This window comes from Nomascus leucogenys, chromosome 16 (genome assembly GCF_006542625.1).
Source record: "Nomascus leucogenys isolate Asia chromosome 16, Asia_NLE_v1, whole genome shotgun sequence".
Classification (NCBI taxonomy): Eukaryota; Metazoa; Chordata; class Mammalia; order Primates; family Hylobatidae; genus Nomascus; species Nomascus leucogenys.
In genome coordinates this window covers 56,207,517-56,230,565 of record NC_044396.1, presented here as the reverse complement: position 1 = coordinate 56,230,565, position 23,049 = coordinate 56,207,517, and the positions used below count along the sequence as shown (strand labels likewise).

Genomic DNA, 23,049 nt, shown 5'->3' with positions numbered 1-23,049 from the left:
TTATTCTATATTGTAATCATTTGTTCACTTATCCATCTCCCCTCTAGACAATAAGCTCTTTGAGGAAAGGGATAGGTTTTGTTAACAACTATTTTCCCTATTTTGGCACAGGGTCTAGCACATAGATGTTAAAAATTATTTGCTGAATAAAATGAAGGCAATTTAAGAAATAAAATAATTTTAATTCCATAACCACTAAAGGTCAACCATAGCAAACTATGAAACAAACCTTATAAACATTGTCCACAATCTCTACCTTACTACTTTGTGAAATTATAATGAAACATTTTGGTACTTCAGAAAATATTTTATCTTGTATGAAATGCAAAATGGATCTATCCTATTCTGAATTGTCATGTGGAAAAGTGTGAGGAAAGTTGCTATTGAATATGCAGTTCTAAAAAGCTAAAAAATGTGAGAATTTTATAAATTTATTTTTCCTCTTTCTGAATTCCTCTCTTTTTTTAATCCCATCTCTACTATTTATGAAATGCTTGTCATGTGCCAGAAAGTGTTAAGTGCCTTAAGGGCATTATTGCGTTGAGCTCTCATGACAACCCTCTAAAAAATTACTATTACTATCCCCAGCATATGAAGAGAGTGGCTTTTATTTTCCCAAGTCTATATTGTTAGAAACTGGCAGAACAAGGACTCAATCGAGTTCTGTCTGCCAGAGTTAACTTTTAATCATTATGTTATATTACCTTTCAAGCATGTTTTTGGGGGACTTAGAGCATTATTTCTTTTTTTTTTTTTTTTTTTGAGACGGAGTCTCACTCTGTCGCCCAGGCTGGAGTGCAATGATGCGATCTCGGCTCACTGCAAGCTCCGCCTCCTGGGTTCACACCATTCTCCTGCCTCAGCCTCCGGAGTAGCTGGGTCTACAGGTGCCTACCACCACGCCCGGCTAATTTTTTTGTATTTTTAGTAGAGACAGGCTTTCACCATGTTAGCCAGGATGGTCTCGATCTCCTGACCTATTGATCTGCCCGCCTCGGCCTCCCAAAGTGCTGAGATTACAGGCAACATTATTTCTTATACTAAAAATTTGGATGATGAAAAGTGATGAAGACTCATTGTATGCTTACTATGAGTCAGTGTTCATGGCATCAAGTTCTCATTCACAGCTTAGCAAAGCAAGCAGTCTAATCCTCAAGGTGCCAGATCAGAACTCTAAGTATATATAACAGGTGTGCCATATAAGGTACATACTCTGTGTGGTATACAGAAATAGTAAAAGAAAGCTGAGTAAATAATAGACTATCCAGAAAATACATAGTTGTCTTCAGACAACTATATATCTACTCAAAATATTTTCATAGAAAGTCCCAGAAGACTAATTCTACAAATTTTCTTATTTTTGCCATCTCCAAATGATAATTACATTATATCTAAAAATCCTGCATGAAATCTAACAAGAGTGGGAGAAAACCATAAGAAAAGGTAACAAAAGGCTGGGTATGGTGGCTTATGCCTGTAATCCAAGCACTCTGGGGGGCCAAGGTGGAAGGATCATTTGAGGACAGGAGTTTGAGACCAGCCTGGGCATGCAGCAAAATCCCATCTCTACAGAAATGAAAATTAAAAAAAAAATAGCCAGGCATGGTGGTGCATGCCTGTAGTCCTAGCTACTTGGGAGGCTGAGGCAGGAAGATCGCTTGAGCCAAGAAGTTGGAGGCTGCAGTGAGATATGATCATGCTACTGTACTACAGCCCGGGTGATAAAACAAGACCCTTGCCTCTTAATTAAAAAAAAGAAAAAATAACAAAAGATACCATTAGAATTTAAACATTAAGCAAACTCATGCCAATCTTTGAATACGCCCCAAAAGAATAGTGTAAAGAGAATTCTTTTGAAAGATGAAAAGATGAGGGAAATGACTATTCATCATGTATCAGTAAATCAACCAACCAACCAACCAAATTGTTCCTAAATGGAATACATATGAGCCATGAAATACATTATTATGAAGTAATTTCCACTGATTTCTGAAATAGAAGTTTATTTCCATGTGGGGGGGCAGGGGAAAGACCACCTGGACTATTTATTTATTTATTATTTATTGAGACAGGGTCTCTCTCTGTTGCCCAGACTGGAATGCAATGGTTTGATCACGGCTCACTGCAGGCTTGAACTCCTGAGCTCAAGCTATCCTCCTGCCTCAGCCTCGGCATGTGCCATCACAGGGTAATTTTTTAAAAGTTTTTGTAGAGATGGAGTCTTGCTGTGTTGCCCAGGATGGTCTTGAACTGCTGGGCTCAAGCAATCCTCTTGCCTTGGCCTCCCAAAGTGCTAGGATCACAAGCGTGAGCCACCAATACCAGCCTGTCCTGGACTATTTAAAAACTTTTGTCAAAGAAGACTGTGACGAGCATATTGGATATTGCATTATGTTAGAGGTACTATGTTGGAAGCTCTATTCCTTTGGAGCTCTTCACACCTGTAAACTTTCACTGTTTCATTGCAATCTAATTTATTCACATACAAAGTTTTATTGAGTCCCTACTATGTATGAAATATTGTAGATACTGGGAGGCAGAAAAATAAAAAGATAAAAATGATAGATATACTATACTCAACTAATCAACCACGACAGATTAAATATATACTTAAATAACTGTATCACAGGGGAGAAAATGGGTATCACAAGAGAAACTATTATTTTAAAAGAATATTATATATAAGCTGTGAAGAGAAGAGAAGGTACGTCATGGAAGAATTCACATGTGAGTTGAGTGGTGAAGGATGAGTAGGTACTTTACTCATAAAGAAACCAGAAGCCACATTTCAGGTAGAAGAGTCAACGTGAACATATGCGCAAGGAACAAAGAAAAGATCCTGGAAAGAGTAGGGTCAAGGAGAAGTGCAAAGGGTTGAAGTCAAGATATGGCTAAAAAATAAAGACTGGAATTGTTTCTTCCTTAAAATCCTAAAGTCTCAGGCCAGGTGTTCTTGGATTTTTTTTTTCCCTTTTGTATCCTGAAGATTAGATTCCATTTTTTTCTGTATGGAGAATCAGAATTTGAAAATAAAGTCATACTATAGTACCACACTATACTGATGTTATGGCATCTAACAATAATATTCATGCATGAAAGTTCTTTGATTTCAAACTTTTTCTTTTACTATATCTACAAAATTCGAACTTCTGTATGTTAAATTTGCTTATCATGAAGGATAAACATGATTATGAGGGAATCACTGGTCAGAATACTGCATTTAGTTTGAATAACAGCTATAGATTAATTGTCCTTATTTGCTTTTAAAAATAAATATTGAATATAATGGAAGCTACTGCAGCATTTTTTTCTACTGTAATTATTTCATACAGTAGAATTCATTCCAATTTCATGATTTCTCTACTTTCATAGTAAATTCATTTTACTCCTTAATGTATAATCAGTGGGAAAAATGTTAGAAATTAAATGCAAAAAGAGCATAGAAGTGCATTTTATCCCTATAGCAGACAAGTTAATAGAAATAATATTTACCTGCAAATTAATCAATAGTAGTAATGCCATAAAACAAAATTTGAATATATTAATCAATGATAATGGACATTTTTAATATATATAACTCTAAATTGTTATTTTATCTATAATGAAATTAATCAGTAAAAATTAATCTGTGCAGGCATCTCTGAATAAGGATAGAATAACCAGTTATCACAGAAATACAAATAAATAGAAGTTACTAACTAACTATATTACAAAGTAAAACTGTAAAAGTCTCTTAAAACTTATGTAAGATACGAGAATGAATTTTAGGCTGGGGGGCTCATGCCTATAATCCCAGCACTCTGGGAGGTTTCAGTAAGAGGATTGTCTGTGGCCAGAAGTTCAAGACAAGTCTGGGTAGGTAACATGGTGAGACACTGTCTCTACTAAAATTTTTTCATTCCTTTTCATTTCATTTCATTTCTTTTCTCTTTTTCTTTTTTTTTTTTTTTTTTTGTGACGGAGTCTTGCCCTGTCACCCAGGCTGGAGTGCAGTGGTGCAATCTCGGCTCACTGCAACCTCCGCCTCCCAGTTCAAGTGATTCTCCTGCCTCAGCCTCCCGAGTAGCTGGGACTACTGGTGCGTGCCACCATGCCTGGCTAATTTTTTTTTTTGTATTTTTAGTGGAGATGGGGTTTCACCATGTTAGCCAGGATGGTCTCGATCTCCTGACCTCATGATCTGCCCACCTCAGCCTCCCAAAGTGCTGGGATTACAGGCGTGAGCCACCATGCCCAGTCTTCTAAAATTTTTTAAAAAATTAGCCAGGCATGGTGGCATGTACCTGTATAGTACCAGTTACTTGGGAGACTGAGGTAGGAGGATTGCTTGAGCCCAGAAGGTCGAGGCTGAACTGAGCTATGATAGCACCACTACACTTTAGCCTGGATGACAAAATGAGACTCTGTCTTAAAACTTTTTTCTTTTTAATTAACACTGATGTCCAATTTCATATCAATGAAGAGAGACATGGTATCGAATTAGAAATAATATCAGTTAGTAGAAATGATCGCCCTGAAAGTGTGGCGACACCAATAGCAAGTTGAACCCTTTTCACTATGCACAATGCAATATCAACCTTTATCTTGTCTTAACTAAAACCTGGTACTTCCTTGAACACGCTGTTTCCCCTGAGGTTCTTTCTAGTAACAAATACTTATCCTTCTTCTTAGGTTGTAATATTTCTGGCTAGTTGATACTTTTTCTTGAATATTTACCTTCCACTTTTATTTAAAAGTTTAAATGTCTTTGCAGTTTATGACAACTGGCTATGCTAACTTATACCTCTGCCCCTCCCGACATCCAAACCCTTTTATTCCCTTTCTGGTATCTAATGGTCACTCCTTCATTTACTGAAGTCCGTGAGAGCTGGCTTAGACTTTTCTTCAATTCTCAATTTTACCACAATCCTAAAGTACTTAAATAGCCCTTACAAAAACCTAACCAACTGCCCAATTATCCCAAACTTACATAAATCCAGTTATCTTCATATTTATCTTCTCTTCCATTACACTCTATTCACTCCAATGCTGTGTCATATAATTTTTCAACTAATAGAATAGCATCTACATAAAATCTTACATTTCAAAGACATGTTCTCTCTCTCTCTCTCTTTTTTTTCTTGAGACAGGGTCTCACTCTGTCAACCAGGTTGGAGTGCAGTGGTGCGATCTCAGCTCACTGCAGCCTTTGCCTCACTGGCTAAAGGGATCCTCCCATTTCAGCCTCCCAAGTAGTGGACCACAGGTGTGCACCACTATGCCCGGCTAATTTTTGTATTTTTTGAAGAGGCTGGTCTCAAATTCCTGGAGTCAAGCTATCTAACTGCCTTGGCCTTCCACAGTGCTCAGATTACAGGCATGAGCCATAACACAGGCCTCAAAGACATATTATAACTAAAACCTCTTACCTCCCTGAACCCTATTTTTATTATATCATATAATTTTCCAATTCTTGGATTTCCTGTTTTATCCTACTTCATCAGTTCCCACATGAACTTGTCTTCCTTCTTATTTAGCACTGACATTTATACAAGCACTCTGAGTTTCTTTCTACCACTATTTTTCCAACAACCCCATCCATCAAAACTCCCACTCCTCAATAAATGCTATAGTGTGACTTAACTGCTTCTACACTTTACCTGTCTCAATGCTACTGAGAAAGATCACACTGCTCTCTCATGCTGGTGTCTCTTGAAACTGTTTGTCTCCAACCTGCAGAACTATTCAACAACCCTTTAATTTGTCCATGGTAAGCTACTTCTCATATTTTCTTCAGTGGTATTCCAAATCTTCAAACCCCCTAACTCAACTTTTAAACTCTTATATTCTTACTTCTTATGTGATTGAGAAAATTAAGGCCATAAGGCAGTATTAACCAACTTCCCAACTCCTTATCTAATAACTTATCTATTTTCATATTTGTTTTTCCTTTTTCAAGCCAGTTTATCCAGCTATGTTTCTGATCCCATCTCCTCCTCCATCTTCAGGTTCTTACTCTAGTAGATGTGCCTTCTCAGTCCTCTATCTTCAGATAGACTTTCTCTTCCGACCATGTATGTTACCTAGTCTCAAATTTGTCACTTGCAGGGTCCCATATAGTGATTGTGAAGTCATGAGTACACTCAAGTTTACCACACAGGAAAATAATATGATGGCGTATCAACATTTAACCTAGTAATTTTCCTAAATTTTTGAGAATAATATAATTAATTATTAATTGAGAATCTTCAATATGTAGCCAGTTCACAGTTTTAGGCCAATGATTATATTTATGTCCAAAGAATAAATTTTGGACAGTAACATAAAGGAAAAAAAAATCACCTTTTCTTGAGCATAAGGTCTGTGTTTTATTCATCTTCAGCACTCTGGAAATTTAAAAATATATGCACAGATGAAAAAAATAGAAAAAAAGATGAATATTTTAGGGAAAGGTGGCTTGGAAGGAGTATTAGAATAAAAGAAAAGATGCTTGACAAACTAAACCCTAAACAAAATATTGTTTGCATATTATCACCACTAAAGTCATATTTATAGAAGAAGCAACATAGACTATAGATTCTCCTTCCCCTACTTTTTTTTGGAGACTTTTTTTTGGCATTTAAAAAAGATATAATTCATAGGTGATAAAATACACCCTTTTACAGTATATGATTCAGTAGCTTTTAGAAAATTCACAAAGTTGTGTGACTATCACCACTATCTATTTTGATAACATTTCATCACCCCAAAAATGAACTCTGTATCTATTAGTAGTCATTCTCCAGTCTCCTTTCCCCTTAACCCCTGGCAACAAGTAATCTACTTTTTCTTTTTTAAGGATTTTCCTATTCTGGACATTTCATATAAATGAAATAATACAATATATGGCCTTTTGTGCCTTTCTTCTTTTACTTAGCATAAGTTTTGCAAGCTTCATCCATGTTGTAGTATGAATCAGTGGTTCAATCCTTTTTACAGCTGAATAATATTCCATTGTATGGATATACCACATTGTTTATCTATTTACCAAAGCAGAGATCTTTTTCTCTGATGTTTTCACAAAGTAACTACTTCAGAGAAACTGACTACTTATATTTTATGCTATTATCCTAATGAACTTGTTATATGGTTTGGCTGTGTCACCACCCAAACCTCATCTTGAATCACAGCTCCCATAATCCCCATGTGTCATTGGAGGGATTGGGTGGGAGGTAATTGAATCATGGGGGCGGGTTTTTCCCATGCTGCTTTCGTGATAGTGAATAAATCTCATGAGATCTGATGGTTTTATACAGGGCATTTCCCTTGCACATGGTCTCTTGCCTGCTGCCGTGTAAGATGTGCCTTGCTCCTCCTTCACCTTCCTCCATGATTGTGAGGCCTCCCCAGGCATGTGGAACTATGAGTCAATTAAACCTCTTTTTCTTTATAAATTATCCAGTCTCAGGTATTTCTTCATAGCAGTATGAAAATGGACTAATACAGCTTAGATTTATAAGTTATTTTTTAAGATAAGAATTTCCTATTAAACTAAACTCTATGAGAGATAATATCTCAAGTTATGGAAGGAGAATTGAGGTTATGGAGAAATAAATACATATCAGAGGCAATTAAGCATTAGAATCAACAAGACTTGGTGAATGGAGGGAAGAAATTGTGCCCAGTGGAGAAGAAGTAATCAAGAGTGATGCCCAGGTTTCTGGTTTGAGCAGGTGCAAAGATACCAGGCCATGCACTGAGACTGAGTGTATAGAAGGAGGAGTAAGTTATGTATTTTGGCTGCTGGTTTGGTGAGGGGTATAATGAATTTAATTTTACATGCTGAGCTTACCATGCCCCTGGGACATACAGGAAGATGTCCAGAACCCAGGTGGACAGATCTGGCAGATAATTAGGAGGGAGATCTGGGCTGGAAGTATAGATTTGGAAGTTATCAATACATACATGCTACTTGAAGCCATGAAGCAGAATGCACCAACAAGATAATACGTGTAGATAGTGAAGAAAAAAGGGTCCAGGATGGGATCCTGGAAAATGTCAACATGGAGGACATACAGAAAGCTCACAAAGAAGATAGAGGTGGCCAGAGTGTATGGAGAACTAAGAGACAATCATAAAAGCCAAGAGGGCAAACAAAATGTTTCAAGAAGAGACTGGCAATGAGATCAAATTCTAAATAAAGTTTGCCTGATAAAATATAAAAACTGCGAACTAAATTTAGCAGCATACATAATTTCAGTTATGTAACAAAAAGTTACATAACTTGTAATTGTAATAAAATAGAAGTAGAAAAACAAATCCTCAAAAAGGAGGCAAACAAGAGAGTAGATTTTAGGTACTCCTAACACACACAAAATAAAAGAAAGAAAGAAAGGTAACTATATGAGACAATGGGTATGTTAAGTTGCTTGACTACAGTAAATGCTATGTGTGTGTATATATGTGTGTGTGTGTATCTATATATATCTCAAAATAAGCATATCAAAACACGTTTTATACCTTAAATGTGTACAATAAAAATAGACAATGGTAAAAAATTTCAATTATTATGTCTAATATGGTAGTATTAATATAGTCCAAGAAGGCCGGGCACGGTGGCTTACGCCTGTAATCCCAGCGCTTTGGGAGGCTGAGGCAGGTGGCTCACTTGAGGTCAGAAGTTTGAGACCAGCCCCTGGGCAACATGGCAAAATGCTGTCTCTACTAAAAATATAAAAATTAGCTGGGCATGGTGGTGCATGCCTGTAATCCCAGCTACTTGGGAGGCTAAGGCAGGAGAACTGTTTGAACCCGGGTGATGGAAGTTGCAGTGAGCTGAGATTGTGCCACTGCACTCCAGCATGGGCAGCAGAGTGAGACCCGGTCTCAAATATCTATATCTATATCTATATCTATATCTATATCTATATCTAACAAGAAATTGAATGGGATTAGTATGTTTTTGGCATTTCACTTGAACTTGCCAACAGACTAGATAAAAAAGAATATACAATGGGCTACATTGTTTTCTGATCAGTAAGGCAGCTATATCAGTTCTTTAAGAGAGATAATAATAAAATCTTAAAGTTTTACCTAGACTATTCTAAAATGGATGAGTAGCATAAGAAACAATAGCCGCAAAAATGCTTGGATAGCTAATGTAAAAGTAATTCTATATGGCTATTGCTGTTTCTTTAAGAACTTTCCATGAGGCTCTTCTACTCAACATAGTAGAGGGGGTTCTAGCCATAAGTTGACCAACATAGTAGAGGAGATTCATTAGGCAAGAAAAAGAAATAAAAGGGATTCAGATTGAAAAAGAGAAAGTAAAACTATCTTTAAATGCAGGTGACATGATCTCCTATATAGAAAATTCTAACGGATCAACAAAAAACTATTACAGCTAAAGAATGAGAATAGCAAGGATATAAGATCAACATACAAAAATTAATTGTATTTCTATACACTAGCAATGAACAATGAAAAATGAAAGTAATGAAACAATTCCATTTACAATAGCATCTAAACAAAATACTTAGAATAAATTTAACAAAAGAAGTAAAAGATGTATATACTGAAAACTACAAAATATCATTGCAAGAAAGTAAAGAAGCTGGGTATGGTGGCTTACACCCATAATCCCAGCCCTTTGGGAGGCTGAGTAGGGAGGATTGCTTGAGCCCAGGGGTTCAAAACCAGCCCAGGCAACATGGCCAAACCCCGTCGCTACAAAAAATTTTTTAAAAATTAGCTGGGTGTGATGGCATGCCCCTGTAGTCACAACTATTCAGGAGGCTAAGGTGGGAGGATCACCTGAGCCTGGGGAGATAGAGGCTGCAGCGAGCCATGATTGCACCACTGTACTCCAGCCTGGGCAACACAGTGAGATGCTGTCTCAAAAAAAAAAAAAAGTAAAGAAAAAATAAATGTTTTCTGCAGATCATATGGGGCAGAAAAATAAAGAAAAAGTAAATGGAACAACATTTTGTGCTCATGGATTACAAGACTTAATATTCTTAAAATGGCAACAATCCCCAAATTGATCTAACTGAACATAATCTCTATCAAAATCCCAGAAATTTTCCCCCTGAATTGACAAGCTGAACTGAAATTTCATTGGGAAATACAAGCAACCCAAAAGAGAGGAGGAATAGCACCTACACAGTACTGGCATCATAATCACCTGTGGTGTTTTAAAAATGCAGAATCACAACTTTAGGAGTGATGTTCAAGTACTTTCAAAAAGTTCCCAGTTGAATATTATGCACAATCATAAAAGAGAGTAGAAGTTATTTGGGTTTATTAGGTTTTCATTGGTAATAAATAGAAGATAGCCTTAGTGATAAAGAAGAAAACAACAACAAAAAAGAAATTACAAGCCACAGGTAATACTTGGTGAAGGAGCATAGCCCATCATACCCTCTGGGATGAGTTGGCACTGAAACACACTTCCAGAAAATTAAAAACAAAACAAAACAAAACAAAAAACTAAGCTTGATGGAATATTGGAATGGAATATTAAATACTGTCTGGAAACATCTGCCAAATAGTAGAAACTTATGTTCAGCTGTTTGTTGTACCAGTGGTCAGTCACAGAACCAATTACCTCTTGAATTTATGATAATAAAGGCAAATCATCAGTATAACAGGCAATGCTCACTTTCCTCTTTGTTGTATACTATCATCTAAGCTATGGAAAGGTGCATGAATCATTGAAAAATCCATTCCTCTGTTTAACAAGCTAAAAAGCCCAGATAGACAAAATAGATAGGTGTACACAACAGTCAGGATGACAATCCTGGTATTTTAGAGTCCTAATCACAACTATTTTCAAGAGACTTCTGCTTCCCCTTTAAAATTCTATAATATAGGCATAAATAGGCTGTAAATATCAAGTTATATCACATAGCTATGTAATCTGTTTTCACACTAACTCTGATCTAGTTTCATTAACAATTATTCTGCTTGCCCTTCTGAAGATTATGAGATCTTTTGCTAGATAATTGAAATGGCATAAGTCTCTTAAAATCAGTTATTCATGAAAATTTGAACTGATGCCCCAAATTTTTCCTTACAAAATTCTCTATCTCAAAAAGAGCAATTCTCTTAAAAAAGAGCAATGATAATTCCATAGCATTTATAGACATGCCTGAGAACCATAAATGTATAGAGAAATAATTTCTTGATTTTTAGTTTGAACACAAAGTTACCAACATTGTTGCTTTTGACAACACTATGCTTTTCAGTATTTGTTTTTTCTATCTTCCATTGCAAATTACTTAAGATTGCCTCTCTCTGAATATTTCATCAAATATTCTTATGAATTTGTTGAGGCCATCCTGATGACATTTTGGATATGGAACTATCCTCAAACATCCATCTACACATGGCTAAGAAACTGCATCACTCTCAGGCTTAGAAATTTTAACATATTTAATTTCATTAAACTTTTTAAATTTTTATTTTTGATGTGTGTGTAAATATAGCTAAGTATAAATATATTACTCATTAACAGGAAAAATATTATATTCAAACATTTAACAAACTATTTTTGAACTTACTTTTTGCTACTCATTTCTTCTTTTACATTCAGTAGACTTACTAAAATGTGACTTACTATAAAATGAACATAATCATGCAGTAAGATCTGTATCATACAATTAGATCTAATTAATGAAAATAGCAATTATAATGGATTCTGTTTATTTTAGTTACTGTGTTAATTGGAAGTACTAGCATTGCTATAAATGTTAAACTCTGAGGTAAATTTTTTTTTTTCCTTCATATTAGGTTGGTGCAAAAGTAATTGTGGCTTTTGCCATTAAAATTAATGGCATTAAAAGTAATGGCAAAAGCCTCAACTACTTTTGGACCACCCTTCATAAAACTTAGATTTCAAATAAAATATATAAAATGTCAATCATATATAGGTTGAGCATTCCCTAATTTGAAAATCCAAAATCCTAACTGCTCCAAAATCCAAAACTTTCTGAGTGCCACAATGCACAGTAACCTTTAAATCAAAACGCAACATTGTAGGGAGAGACTGAAAGCCTGTCATTGTTTTTTTTTTTTTTTTTGCTATTGCTTAACTGCTGATACAGGTGTTCTGGTGATGCTACTATGCTGCTTAGTTCCCTGAACACATTACCTTTTCACTGTATTAATAGTTTGTCATATTTTTTACTGTTAAGTACTTATGTGTTAATAAGTGCAAGAAAGTGACTACTGGTTGGGAGCATAGAAGTTCAGAGTCAGAAATGGTATGATGCCAAACAACCACAGACTGTCCAGATGAGTGACTGAGACAGATGTCTTTGCTTGCTTCTGATCGTTCAATGCAGACAAACTTTGTTTCATTCACAAAATTATTAAAAATACTGGATAAAATTACCTTCAGGCTATGTGTATAAAGTGTTTATAAAACATAAATGAATTTAGTGTTTACATGTGGGTCCTATCCTCAATATATCTCATTATATATATGTAAAAATTCCAAAATCTGAAAAAAACTCAAACTCTGAAACACTTCTGGTCCCAAACATTTCAGATACGGAATATTCAGCCTGTATTATAGAATAAGATTATTTCCAATAATGTTGTATAAGAACATAAGTTGTTATTAATGTTTAAACAATCTATGATTGTGTTTATCAACTACCAAAACAAAATGATGCTTGGAATACTCATATATATTTTCCCTCACAATAAAGACGGAGATTTATTCTAAGAAGTAAAAGCAAATTCAAAAGCCTATGTTGAAATGATTAATGAGTGCTACCAACATTTTCTTTTACTTTTTCTTTTTTCTTTTTTTTTGGGGGGGGGATGGAGTCTCGCTCTGTCACCAGGCTGGATTGCAGTGGTGTGATCTTGGCTCACTGCAACCTCCACCTCTTGGCTTCAAGCGATTCTCCCGCCTCAGCCTCCCAAGTACTGGGACTATGGGCGCACACTACCATGCCCAGCTAATTTTTGTACTTTTAGTAGAGACGGGGTTTCACCACATTGGCCAGAATGGTCTTGATCTCCTGACCTTCTGATCCTCCCACCTCAGCCTCCCAAAGTGCTGGGATTACAGGCATGAGCCATCGTACCTGGCCCCAACATTTTCTTATAAACAATTGCTGTTGATACTTCTTGCCATGTTCCAGGATATATGTTCCCTACAGAGATCAACCTGGCCTCCTCTAGTTTACAGTTCCAGAAGTATTACACAGTTACTTAAGCTAAGTGTAGTGCTTTGATCAATCATATTTCTAGAATATACCATCTTTCCCTTTTCCTTGAAAAATAATGTGCTCTTTTTTTGAAGAAATAATGAAGTGAGTACTATTTAAACCAGAAACTTAAGGTTATAGTCTTCTCTGAATCTCTGCCCAGCATGCCAGGTATGGCAGTGTGGGATCTGGGCTCCAGGCAAACACCAATGGGCTCACGTGTTCTCATCTATACAATATGTAGAAAACACATTAGAGACTCATTCTTTTCTTTGCTCTTGGAAGAAAGGAAACTCTATGTATCTTTCGAAGGACACCTTGGAAAGCTTTTCTCTGTGAATTAGTGATGAAATAATCCTACGCCCAACAAATCAGAAAAATGGTCATCTTTATAGTAAACCAATGTAATTATCAAAAGTTAGATAAATACCAAAGACAGATTTGAAATTACTAATTTAGATTCAAATACTAAAATATGCCTTAAGATTCATTTTTATGTTTAATGCCTGTTATACAGAAACTTTCATAGAGCACAAATACAGTTAAATATATCTAAGATAACAAGGGAAGGGACATTGGCTAAATCACTGAATTGTATACTCAATGGGTAGAGATCTATCCTGAATATCTGTCTCACTGTGAGAAAAGTGAGAAAAGCACAATTTTAGATTGGGCTTAGATATAATAAGGCAAAATCTTGCTTATAAATAAGGTGTGCTTTTATTGAGCAGGCTTTGTATTAACACAAAATCAGATTCTGGACTACTAGAAAACTCTATCCCTCCAAAATGTACATAATTTACAATTTTCAGTCTCATATAAATGTAATTAGAACAACCTCATATCCTCAAGCAGAAGGATAAAGTCTTACTGCACATTTGTGCTAATTTGACTGTATGTAATATATATAATACTGTAAAGATAGCTTCATACTTACTGGCTTGTGCTATGAAAATTAAAATATAGTTGTTTTTATGCCACGCTGCCTGTATTTTTTCCCTGCCCTTCTCCCTGTGCAAAGTTCCCTCTACAGAAATTTATCCAATGGATTGAGTTTAAGAAAGGCATAACCCACGTTTGCCTTCTAATAAAACCTAAGGCATCTATTCTTTCTTTTCAGAGTATTAAAAAACATTGCTCCTTCTTTGTAATCTTCTGCAGGACTCAAACGGCACTAGAACCTACCAGAAAACTAAGAAGAAGCAAGGGAACCAGAGCCAGAATAAAGTCTATTATTTGCTACCTGTTTTCTCATTCATTTTTGAAGTTTGTTTCTAGGAAATAATATTTCTTGTAAAGTAAGCTCAATTTTTTTCAGCCACTTCAGAAGTTCATTTTAAAGAACTCTGCCTTATTTTTGTCTGAAGCAGTTTTCAATATTGGTAAAGAATTTTCAAGTTTCTCTTTTCAATGATTTTTATTAGACCTTACAGATAAAGAAGATACACAGTAATTCATGTTAAAAGAGACACAGGGAAATTTACATTTGATTCGGCTACTCATAACAAACTTGGTAACCAAATAAATCAGACTCTCAGAGCTAGTGGATACAAATTCAAGACTGTTTAATAAATCAATCTATTTGATAATAGTTTGCCAACATATTAATTAGTAATATTAGAAGCTAAATAGATAAAACACAAGAAAATAAAGCAAATGTAAATGGCAAAATAATTTTTAGGAATAGTAAAAAAGACTACATTACTAATGGGAAATGCCTACAAATAACATATTTTACCTGGCATCATCTTGTGAGAATCTCCTTTGCAAATCCTCTTTATTCCACTGTTCTTTTTCTTTCCCTTGCTCGTGTATATCTTGTGTTTTTTCCTCGTCTCCTGATTCTCTGTTTTTCTCCTTATTACATGTTTTGGCAATCTCTTTCCCTTTCTCATTCTCATTAATTCTTTCTTCCTTTACCTCTTCCTTCTCATGAACTATCTCTTCATGCTTATCCCCTTCTTTCCCTCCCTCTTCTATTCCCTTTGGTCTTTTGAAAGCAACAGAAATTGAAGGCATGCAAATAAACACAAAAAAAGAAAGAAAGTCAAGAAAAAACACTTATGAAATTCAACAGGAAGTTAATAAAAACTATAAAAACATAATTAAAAATTGTATCTTTTAAATGTTGAAAACTTACTTCAGTGTATACTAGAGAAGCACTGTATAAATAGCACTTAATTGTAATAGTTTTTAAATCATATTTTCCTTTTACAAAATTACATGAAAAAAGGTAAAAGCTGTGATCTCCCTACTATAACATTTTTAATCCAATAAGAGTAAAACAAAATTTAGCTTAGGCGTCTATAAAATCTATAGGACAAGTAAGAAATGCAAATTACACTAACATATACTACATGTATAAATTTTCTTGAGAAGATGAGGACTTTTTCTATAAGAGGATAGGAAAGCATCCTACTGAAAAAGTAATATTCTTATGTTTTCTAATAACAAAATATATTATTTTTCATATTCCTTGGAACATGAAAAAATTCAAGTCTCAGCCATCACTTTTATTTCAATAAAGATATAACAAAAGGTCTTAATTTTTAAATTACAAACATGAAAAAAGGTATCATTTCCAGTGATTTAGTAAGCAAAATTATCCAGTTTCATAACATTTTCTTCTGTGCAAGAAGTCTGAAATGTGGATTAAAATATATTAAAAAGTAGTATGTACTGAAGTTAAGCTCCCCTTGCTTTAAAATATATATTGACCTGTTAGAAATAAATAATTTTATGTTCATCCAAGAAACATAAAGACCTTCTAAAACATATTTAGAGAAGTTTGTTGTTGAAATCCCCTCACTCACCTGATTTTCTTGTTTCCTCTTGGGCATTCTGATTGGACAGACATGTAGCTTGTGCTGCTGAAACGAGAAGCACTACTAGTCCTCGAAACCGCAGATATATCACTTACATCACTGTCCGAAGATTTAGTAGAAACATTATCTGCCCCTCTATGAGGATCCCATCCTGATCGATACTGTTAACACAGATTGACAAATACGCAGAAGTTGTCAGTATTACCACACAAAGCAATTATTAGCTTTCTCCTATTTCAGCACTTTAATTGTCCACAGAGGAAACTGCAAAATCCCACTCAGTTGCATATAAAACAAAAGTGAATGGCAATTATCCTAAAAGAAAAATTCAATTTATATGAAACCTTTGTTTTTAGCAAAGTAATTAGAATGTTTTTACCACACCCCAGTGAAGACCATTAAAATAGTTTCAAAACAGCACTGGCCTCAGGAAAGAACATTTAGGTAAGATCTGGGAAATAAACATTTGGCTTAATATGAGGAAGTAGAATTTTTTTATTTTTTAATACATTCTAGTAGCCATCAATTAATCCATTATGCTTCACTGAAAACCTAGAGATAATATAAAATCTAATTATTAAACCATTAACTCTTTTTAGAAAAGCCAAGAGAAAAGAGAAAGTTTAATTTCAGAGTGGTTGCTGGATTTTGATGAATCCTAGAAATACTAGAAAAAGTCATTATTATTTACAATAGTCGAAACTTCCTGGAATTGAAATAGTCAGATAGTTAACTGGCACAGCCAGGGTTGCAGGGTATTCTTGCGTGTTCAAATATTCTGGTAAATTAAAAACCATCGTAAATGCTTTAGGTTAATGACCTATTCTCATAAAATACATTTAATGTAAAAACTAATGGACAAAATTTAACTTTATTTTGACAACAAAAAATCATTTGCTAAGAGTCCTCTTGTTGAGATGTAAAAAGGATAGACTTTGGAGTCTGGAAACCTCAGGTAAGAAAAGCTCTCACTAGTTGAGTAAATTTGAGCAGATCATTTAATCTGTAAAAGGCTTCTTATAAAAAATGGATAATAATATCTTTTTTTGCAAGGCCTAGAACTAAGACTATGTGGTATCTGGCATAATGTAAGTAAATGTAGCCTGTATTATTACTGTATTATTACAACTTGGTGATACAACAGTATTCTTATTATAAACATCAAATATGACTATTATTGGGTTAAGAGATTATCTGCTACTTGATTTTTATTTGTTTAGATGCACTTCAAACTTAATGCTGAAACATTCTTATCTAGTTAATTTTGTAAAGGAGAATTTTCTAATCACAGATACTAACAAATTTCATAAAGCCTTAGAAAGATGATTATTTTATATCAACCACTTGCTATGTCTTAAAGAATAATTACCTAATAAACAATCCCCCACAAATGACAGTTCATTACAAGTATTAGATAGATATAAAAATTTTGGCCAAGATAAATTGAGTGGCAACAGAGCATAAACAGTAGATCTGATATAAGTGATCTATTGATGGTTTTTTTCCAAAACCTCTCAGTATCTAGCTATCCATTTTTAATAACTGACTCTTCTTCAAACGTAAAGAAATTATTTCTAAGGCTCCATAAAATTTTAGTGAAATCCATTAACCTAGCAACATATATTCAAATTAGGTGAGAATTAGCCTTTCTTAGTCCACTTCAACTTTCTATCTTGTTAAACTCTCAATTATCAAAAAGCATACAATTAAATTCTTCTAAAAATTGCTGCCTTTTCCCAGGAAATATCTATTTAAATAGAGCCATAGGGTTTAATTTTAAAAGAAACATTATTAATGTACAGTAGATTTATTCAAAGACAATTTAGATCATAATATGATTTTTCAAATAAAGTCATTTTAAAATACCAAACATTTTGCCTTAAATGACAATGTTGAAAGCCATTGCCTAGAGTAGCATTTAAATGAATGGTGTCAACATTATCCATGTTATATCTGTCTATATAATATATACAATATGTACACTATATAATAATATAGTGTATACTATATAATACAATAAATGATATATCTATATATATTTTCACAAAATTTATTGAAAGTAAATGTGATCTCAAGGTAAGGTATATATGGAAGGCTTTCATTTTACTTATATGTTTTTTGGGCATTTATTCATACAAAAATCAAAGTTTTAAGACATTTTTCAAAGCTATAAAATTGTTCAATAGATACTATACTGCATATGGGGGACTTTTCTCTGATTCTTAAATTTATAATAAAACAGAAAAGTAGCTGCTATTCTTTCTTTTAAAGTAATTTATTATTGAATATGAAAGCAGTTTTGGTAATATATTTCTTATTTGTTTTTGCTCATGGCATTATTATATCATCTAAATTCAAATGGAAAACTAAGTTTTAACTCTAGCAGTAGTAAGGGCAATAATGTAATCATTAAGAGCCAATGCTCTGGAATGGGAATGAATCATTTGAATTCTGGCTACATAGATTATTAGGTTTGTGATCTTGGATCAATTGCTTCTATGAGTCTCAGTTTTTCATCTGTTAAAGTATGGATAATAATTGTGCCTATCTCCAAGGCTTGCTGCAAGGATTAAGCAAGATAATGCGTGTAAAGCACTTAGCACAATATCTGACACATAACAAGTGATAACAAATGATGACAATGATAATGATGATGATGATGATGATTAAATAGTAGCCAAAGACTGGCTTATGTAAATTTCAGGAATATCTTTAGCTAAAGAATATTACGTGGAAATAATAAATATATTAAGACTATTCTAAGCTACAAAAACATAATTATTTTTACATCTATCCAAGAGATCTGCTTCAGAAAACATGTTTATAAAACAAAATTAAAATATTAAACCCAACTTTACCACTGACTCCTAGTATGTCCTCAGGCTTCATCTTCCCCATTTGGCCAGGTTCATCCATATCCCATCACCTAATAGGGAAATACTGATTCCCAACTGCAGGATGAATAATATCTTTATCTCAGCGGGAAATACATGACACTTCTTGGCTGACATAGAACATGCCTCATTTTTAATATTTGTCTTAGAACCTTATCCTGACAGCCAAAGCCAGCTGGTACTCGTGTATCCCATGCTTTCCTGATTGGTTTTTGTCCAATTTGCTTTTCTTTCATATCTGAAACCTAACTGCTTACTTGGCTTTTCAATTTCAGTAGTTAGGATTCTGATTTTGTCTACTCTAGCCTTTGTCTTTTTAGGTCTGTCATGATGTCTAGTCTTGTTGCTATGATTCATAGGTGCATACAGGCTTTAATTTGTTTAGTTTTTAAAAGGCAGGTTAGCATGGTGTGCACTGTGCATATCTTTATCCGAAACTTCTCAGATCATCCAATTTGCTGAGCTAAAATTTTAGATATGCAAAATTTAAGATTCCCCATACTGTAGTTTTATGCCTTTTTTCACAGCATTAAAATAGTGTAAAGGTTTTATGCCTTTTATTCACACACAGCCCTATGACAAGAGATAGTGTGGTGTAATTCATCACACATGACCTCTTGTCACAGGGCTGTGTGCATGTGTGTATATATAATATATATATGTGCATGTGTATGTAAATGTGTTCATGTTTAATTTTCAAACCCCCATTAGACTACAAACTCCTGAAGGCCAGCACAGTATCTTCCTCATCTTTGTGTGTCTCTTAGCACCTAAGAGTCAAAGATTTAACTTAATTTAAACTCTGAGGTTTAGCCTTCTTACTAGGAAGATAAGAATACACTCCATTTTAAGAATTTTTGAGAAAAATATATTCAAAATAATATATTCAAAACACAGTAGTATGCTTAGCAAATAGCAAAGGCTTATTTCCAATGCCTAAAGCAGAAGGTCATTAAATAGAAGGACACTGAATGGAATAGTTATAAAGAAAGAATAGAAATTAGCTAAAGGCTCTAGTTTAATGATGATTCCGCTGTCTACTCAAGGCTTGCAACAAATGTATTTCTCTGTTGACTTCTAAGCCACTGACCATGTTTACCACTGGGATTAGCTCAGGTTTCTATTACAAATAGACATATGCTTTTAAAAATGAGAAATCTGGACAGTGAGAAAGAATATGAAAAATATTTTTTATAAATGAAATTTCAGAAGAATACATTTTGAACATATTTAGAATATAACATATTCACATATACAACTCAACCCTCACCCCCAGAAATCTAATTACTAAATGACTTAATACTAGAGTCAACACTTAAAATGGATAAATGTAGTTTTACTTTTCCTAAAATATGATAAACAAAAGTTATATACTTCAACAATGAGAGATAAGCTAAACTGTTATTATACCAAGGTAATGAGCTATGAATGTGAGTAAGTAAATTTATTTATTTAGGAAATGGTTGGCGTTGTCTTGGCACTATACAATACATAATGTTTTAAATAATTAGCATGTATTAGAATATAGCTGATAGATGAACAATGAATGGCCTGTTAACCATTCTCTTTAATGGAACAAAAACAAAGAAGGATAATATGATCTTAGCTGAAAACTGTGCTCTGATTAAAGCTCATTAAAATCTTGGAAGAGAGTAAAGAAGTTTTTCCGGACAACATTTTAATGTTTTGTACATTACTATTAAGAAGATCATGAACTAGAAAAATTTACAGGAAATGATTATTCTTCAGGATGTTCCAGACTCTAAAGAGTTCCTAAGTGGCCTGGAAAAGTTAATGTTCTTCCTATATATCTAACATTAGTGGAAAGTAACAGTGTATCTGCAGAGCTCTATTGAAAAGAAGGCTATTATTAAAGTGTTAGAATGATACAGTAGAATGATATACTTAAAAAAAAATGACAATTTCTAAAATGTTTCATTTTCTCCAGTACTCACTTGAAGTTCTTAGGTTAGGCCATTTCCAACTTTGATTTTGCTAAAGCACCTCAAGAACTCTGGTTGTTTGATCTTCAGACAAAAGATGGGGGCAGGATTATGAATTTCCTTAAATATCACTTGTCTTCAATAAATCTCACCAGATAACCATTTATTGTATAAAACAATAATCAAAAAATTAATTATTGCAAAATACTGGATAATATAGAAGCCCAATTTTGAAGAAAAACAAGTCTCTTGCTATCGAGAAGTACGTGGATACCTGAATACCATATTCAAGAAGGAAATACTGAGTTAATCAAAAGACAGGAGCGGGGAAAGAAAACTAAGGCAAACATAATCTTTGGAAGATAAAAGTTAGGCTGAAGTTCTGGGCAGGGCTCTTGGTATCAATCTAGGGGAGGTAGAGGAAAGAAGAGGGCAGAGGGAATTCTGGCACTGCAGTCATTAAATAACCAGTGCATTTTCATCATCCCGTTTTTATTTCATATCATAATCGAAAGAAAATAGTTGTTGCTCTTTGATAGTAACACAATTGCAGGTACTTTTTCTTTGAGGAGTTACTTCCAGATGATGTTTTTCTCTGTTCTACCCAAGGCTCTTATCAGTGCCTGATCTGAATGCTGAATTGTATAAAAAAAATAAAAATAAATTCTATAAAAATTAAAAAATGTACTTGTCAGAGATAATTTTGTTTAGCTATGACTTCTAAAGAGGGTATTGTGTGATAATGGTCTAAAATTGGGAGGAGAGGGCAGTGAGAAAAGGCCAAAGACATTTGAGGACTTATTTAAGATTCAGTCTTGTAAACAATATTCTGCAAATGAAACCCCAGCTTGAAAGATTTCTGATAGCTGCAGAGCTCAAAAGGAAGGAGTCTGCAGTAAAGCTGAACCTAATGAACATCATGCCTCAGTCTGGAAAGGAGTCTAGGATATAAAATTTTCACTGGAGCACTGAATTTTCTCCCTTGTTGGTCTTCAGGCCTGATGGCCTCTTCGGTTTGGTATAGTAATTAAACTAGCTACAATTATTATTTGTACACCCTGTGAAATGTACTGTTGTAAATAATATATGTGGATTATTTTATTTAATTTTCCCAAACCTTATGAGGTGGACTTTGTGACAGCTGGAGTCAGAGGGAAGTACAGTTAGGTAGGATGAGCCATACTCAACACCCTCTCCATTAAATAGGTCTAGTCATCTTCTAAGGCACAGTTTAAGATGTCACCTCCTCTGTGAAGTCTTCTTTAACTCCTTCAAAGAGAAGCACTGCTTCGAATGTTCCTCAACTACTTTACTCATGCCTTTATTATAGTTTTATCATGTGGTATTATGTGTACTTCTCCCTTGTCCATCCATCCATCCATGTATCAATCATCTATCTAGCTATTTATCCATCTATTTGTAATGTACCCACCCCACTAGATTATAAACTCCCAGAGGATAATGACTTTTGTTGATTTTAGTAATCTTATTATCTATATCTGGGCCTGGCATTTAGAAGGAACCCAATGAATGTTTAACGATCAAAATGAATGGAATGATTTAGCTTTATCTGGGCTATATACTGAAGTATTATTCCATTATGAAGTATCAAATCAGTGTACAAGATACTGCACTGATAGCTGTATAGAGTTTAGTCACCTAATTATTTCATTCTCTGTGGTGGGTATAGGCAGTGCTGTTACAGTAAATGTTTAACAACTAGCTTTCCGGGGGAAAAAAAAAATTCCAATTTATGGAGTTTTCTGACTTCCGTGATATAAATACTCCCATTATGGCTGATTTCAAGTTACCAAGTGGTCACTGAACAGACAGTTGGGCACACCACTGGTTGTGGGGTTTAGGAAGACAGGCTTTGTTCATAGGGCTCACTAAGACTCCTTAGGAGAGAATGAGTAAGAGACAGTAAATATTTACTATGTATCAAGACCTGTGATCTCATTTAAAGCTCACCTTGGACCTGTGAAGAAGGTATTTTCTCCATTCTATAGATCTAGAAACAGACTCATTCAGGGAAGTCTTTGAAACATGACATAGCAAGAACAGCTTAAAGTAAAAAACTGCAGTCAAAGAAAGGGTAGCCATTGCATGTATGCCAAGACTTACTAATGAACCAGCTGTCGCTTGATATGAAGGAAATTTATGAGGTGAATAATTTTTCCTGGAGAATTTACAGAGGAAGAATTATTGC

At 34.3% G+C, this 23,049-nt stretch overlaps 1 protein-coding gene across 50 annotated transcripts in view; it reads right to left on the bottom strand.

Annotated features, from left to right (window-relative positions):
* Positions 1 to 23,049, bottom strand: part of RIMS2 (regulating synaptic membrane exocytosis 2) — a 776,667-nt gene that overhangs the window by 152,948 nt on the left and 600,670 nt on the right. For 20 of the 50 annotated variants that reach the window (XM_030795305.1, XM_030795309.1, XM_030795311.1 and 17 more), the window contains 2 exons: positions 15,992 to 16,164; positions 14,917 to 15,168 (listed from right to left, as the gene is read on the bottom strand). The exons of 18 other annotated variants lie outside the window; for them this stretch is intronic. In XM_030795305.1, coding sequence (XP_030651165.1) covers positions 14,917 to 15,168; positions 15,992 to 16,164 — 425 coding nt within the window. Of the gene's footprint in view, positions 1 to 14,916; positions 15,169 to 15,991; positions 16,165 to 23,049 lie in introns of those variants that run through there. 12 more of the 50 variants (XM_030795321.1, XM_030795323.1, XM_030795356.1 and 9 more) reach the window with 2 other exon arrangements.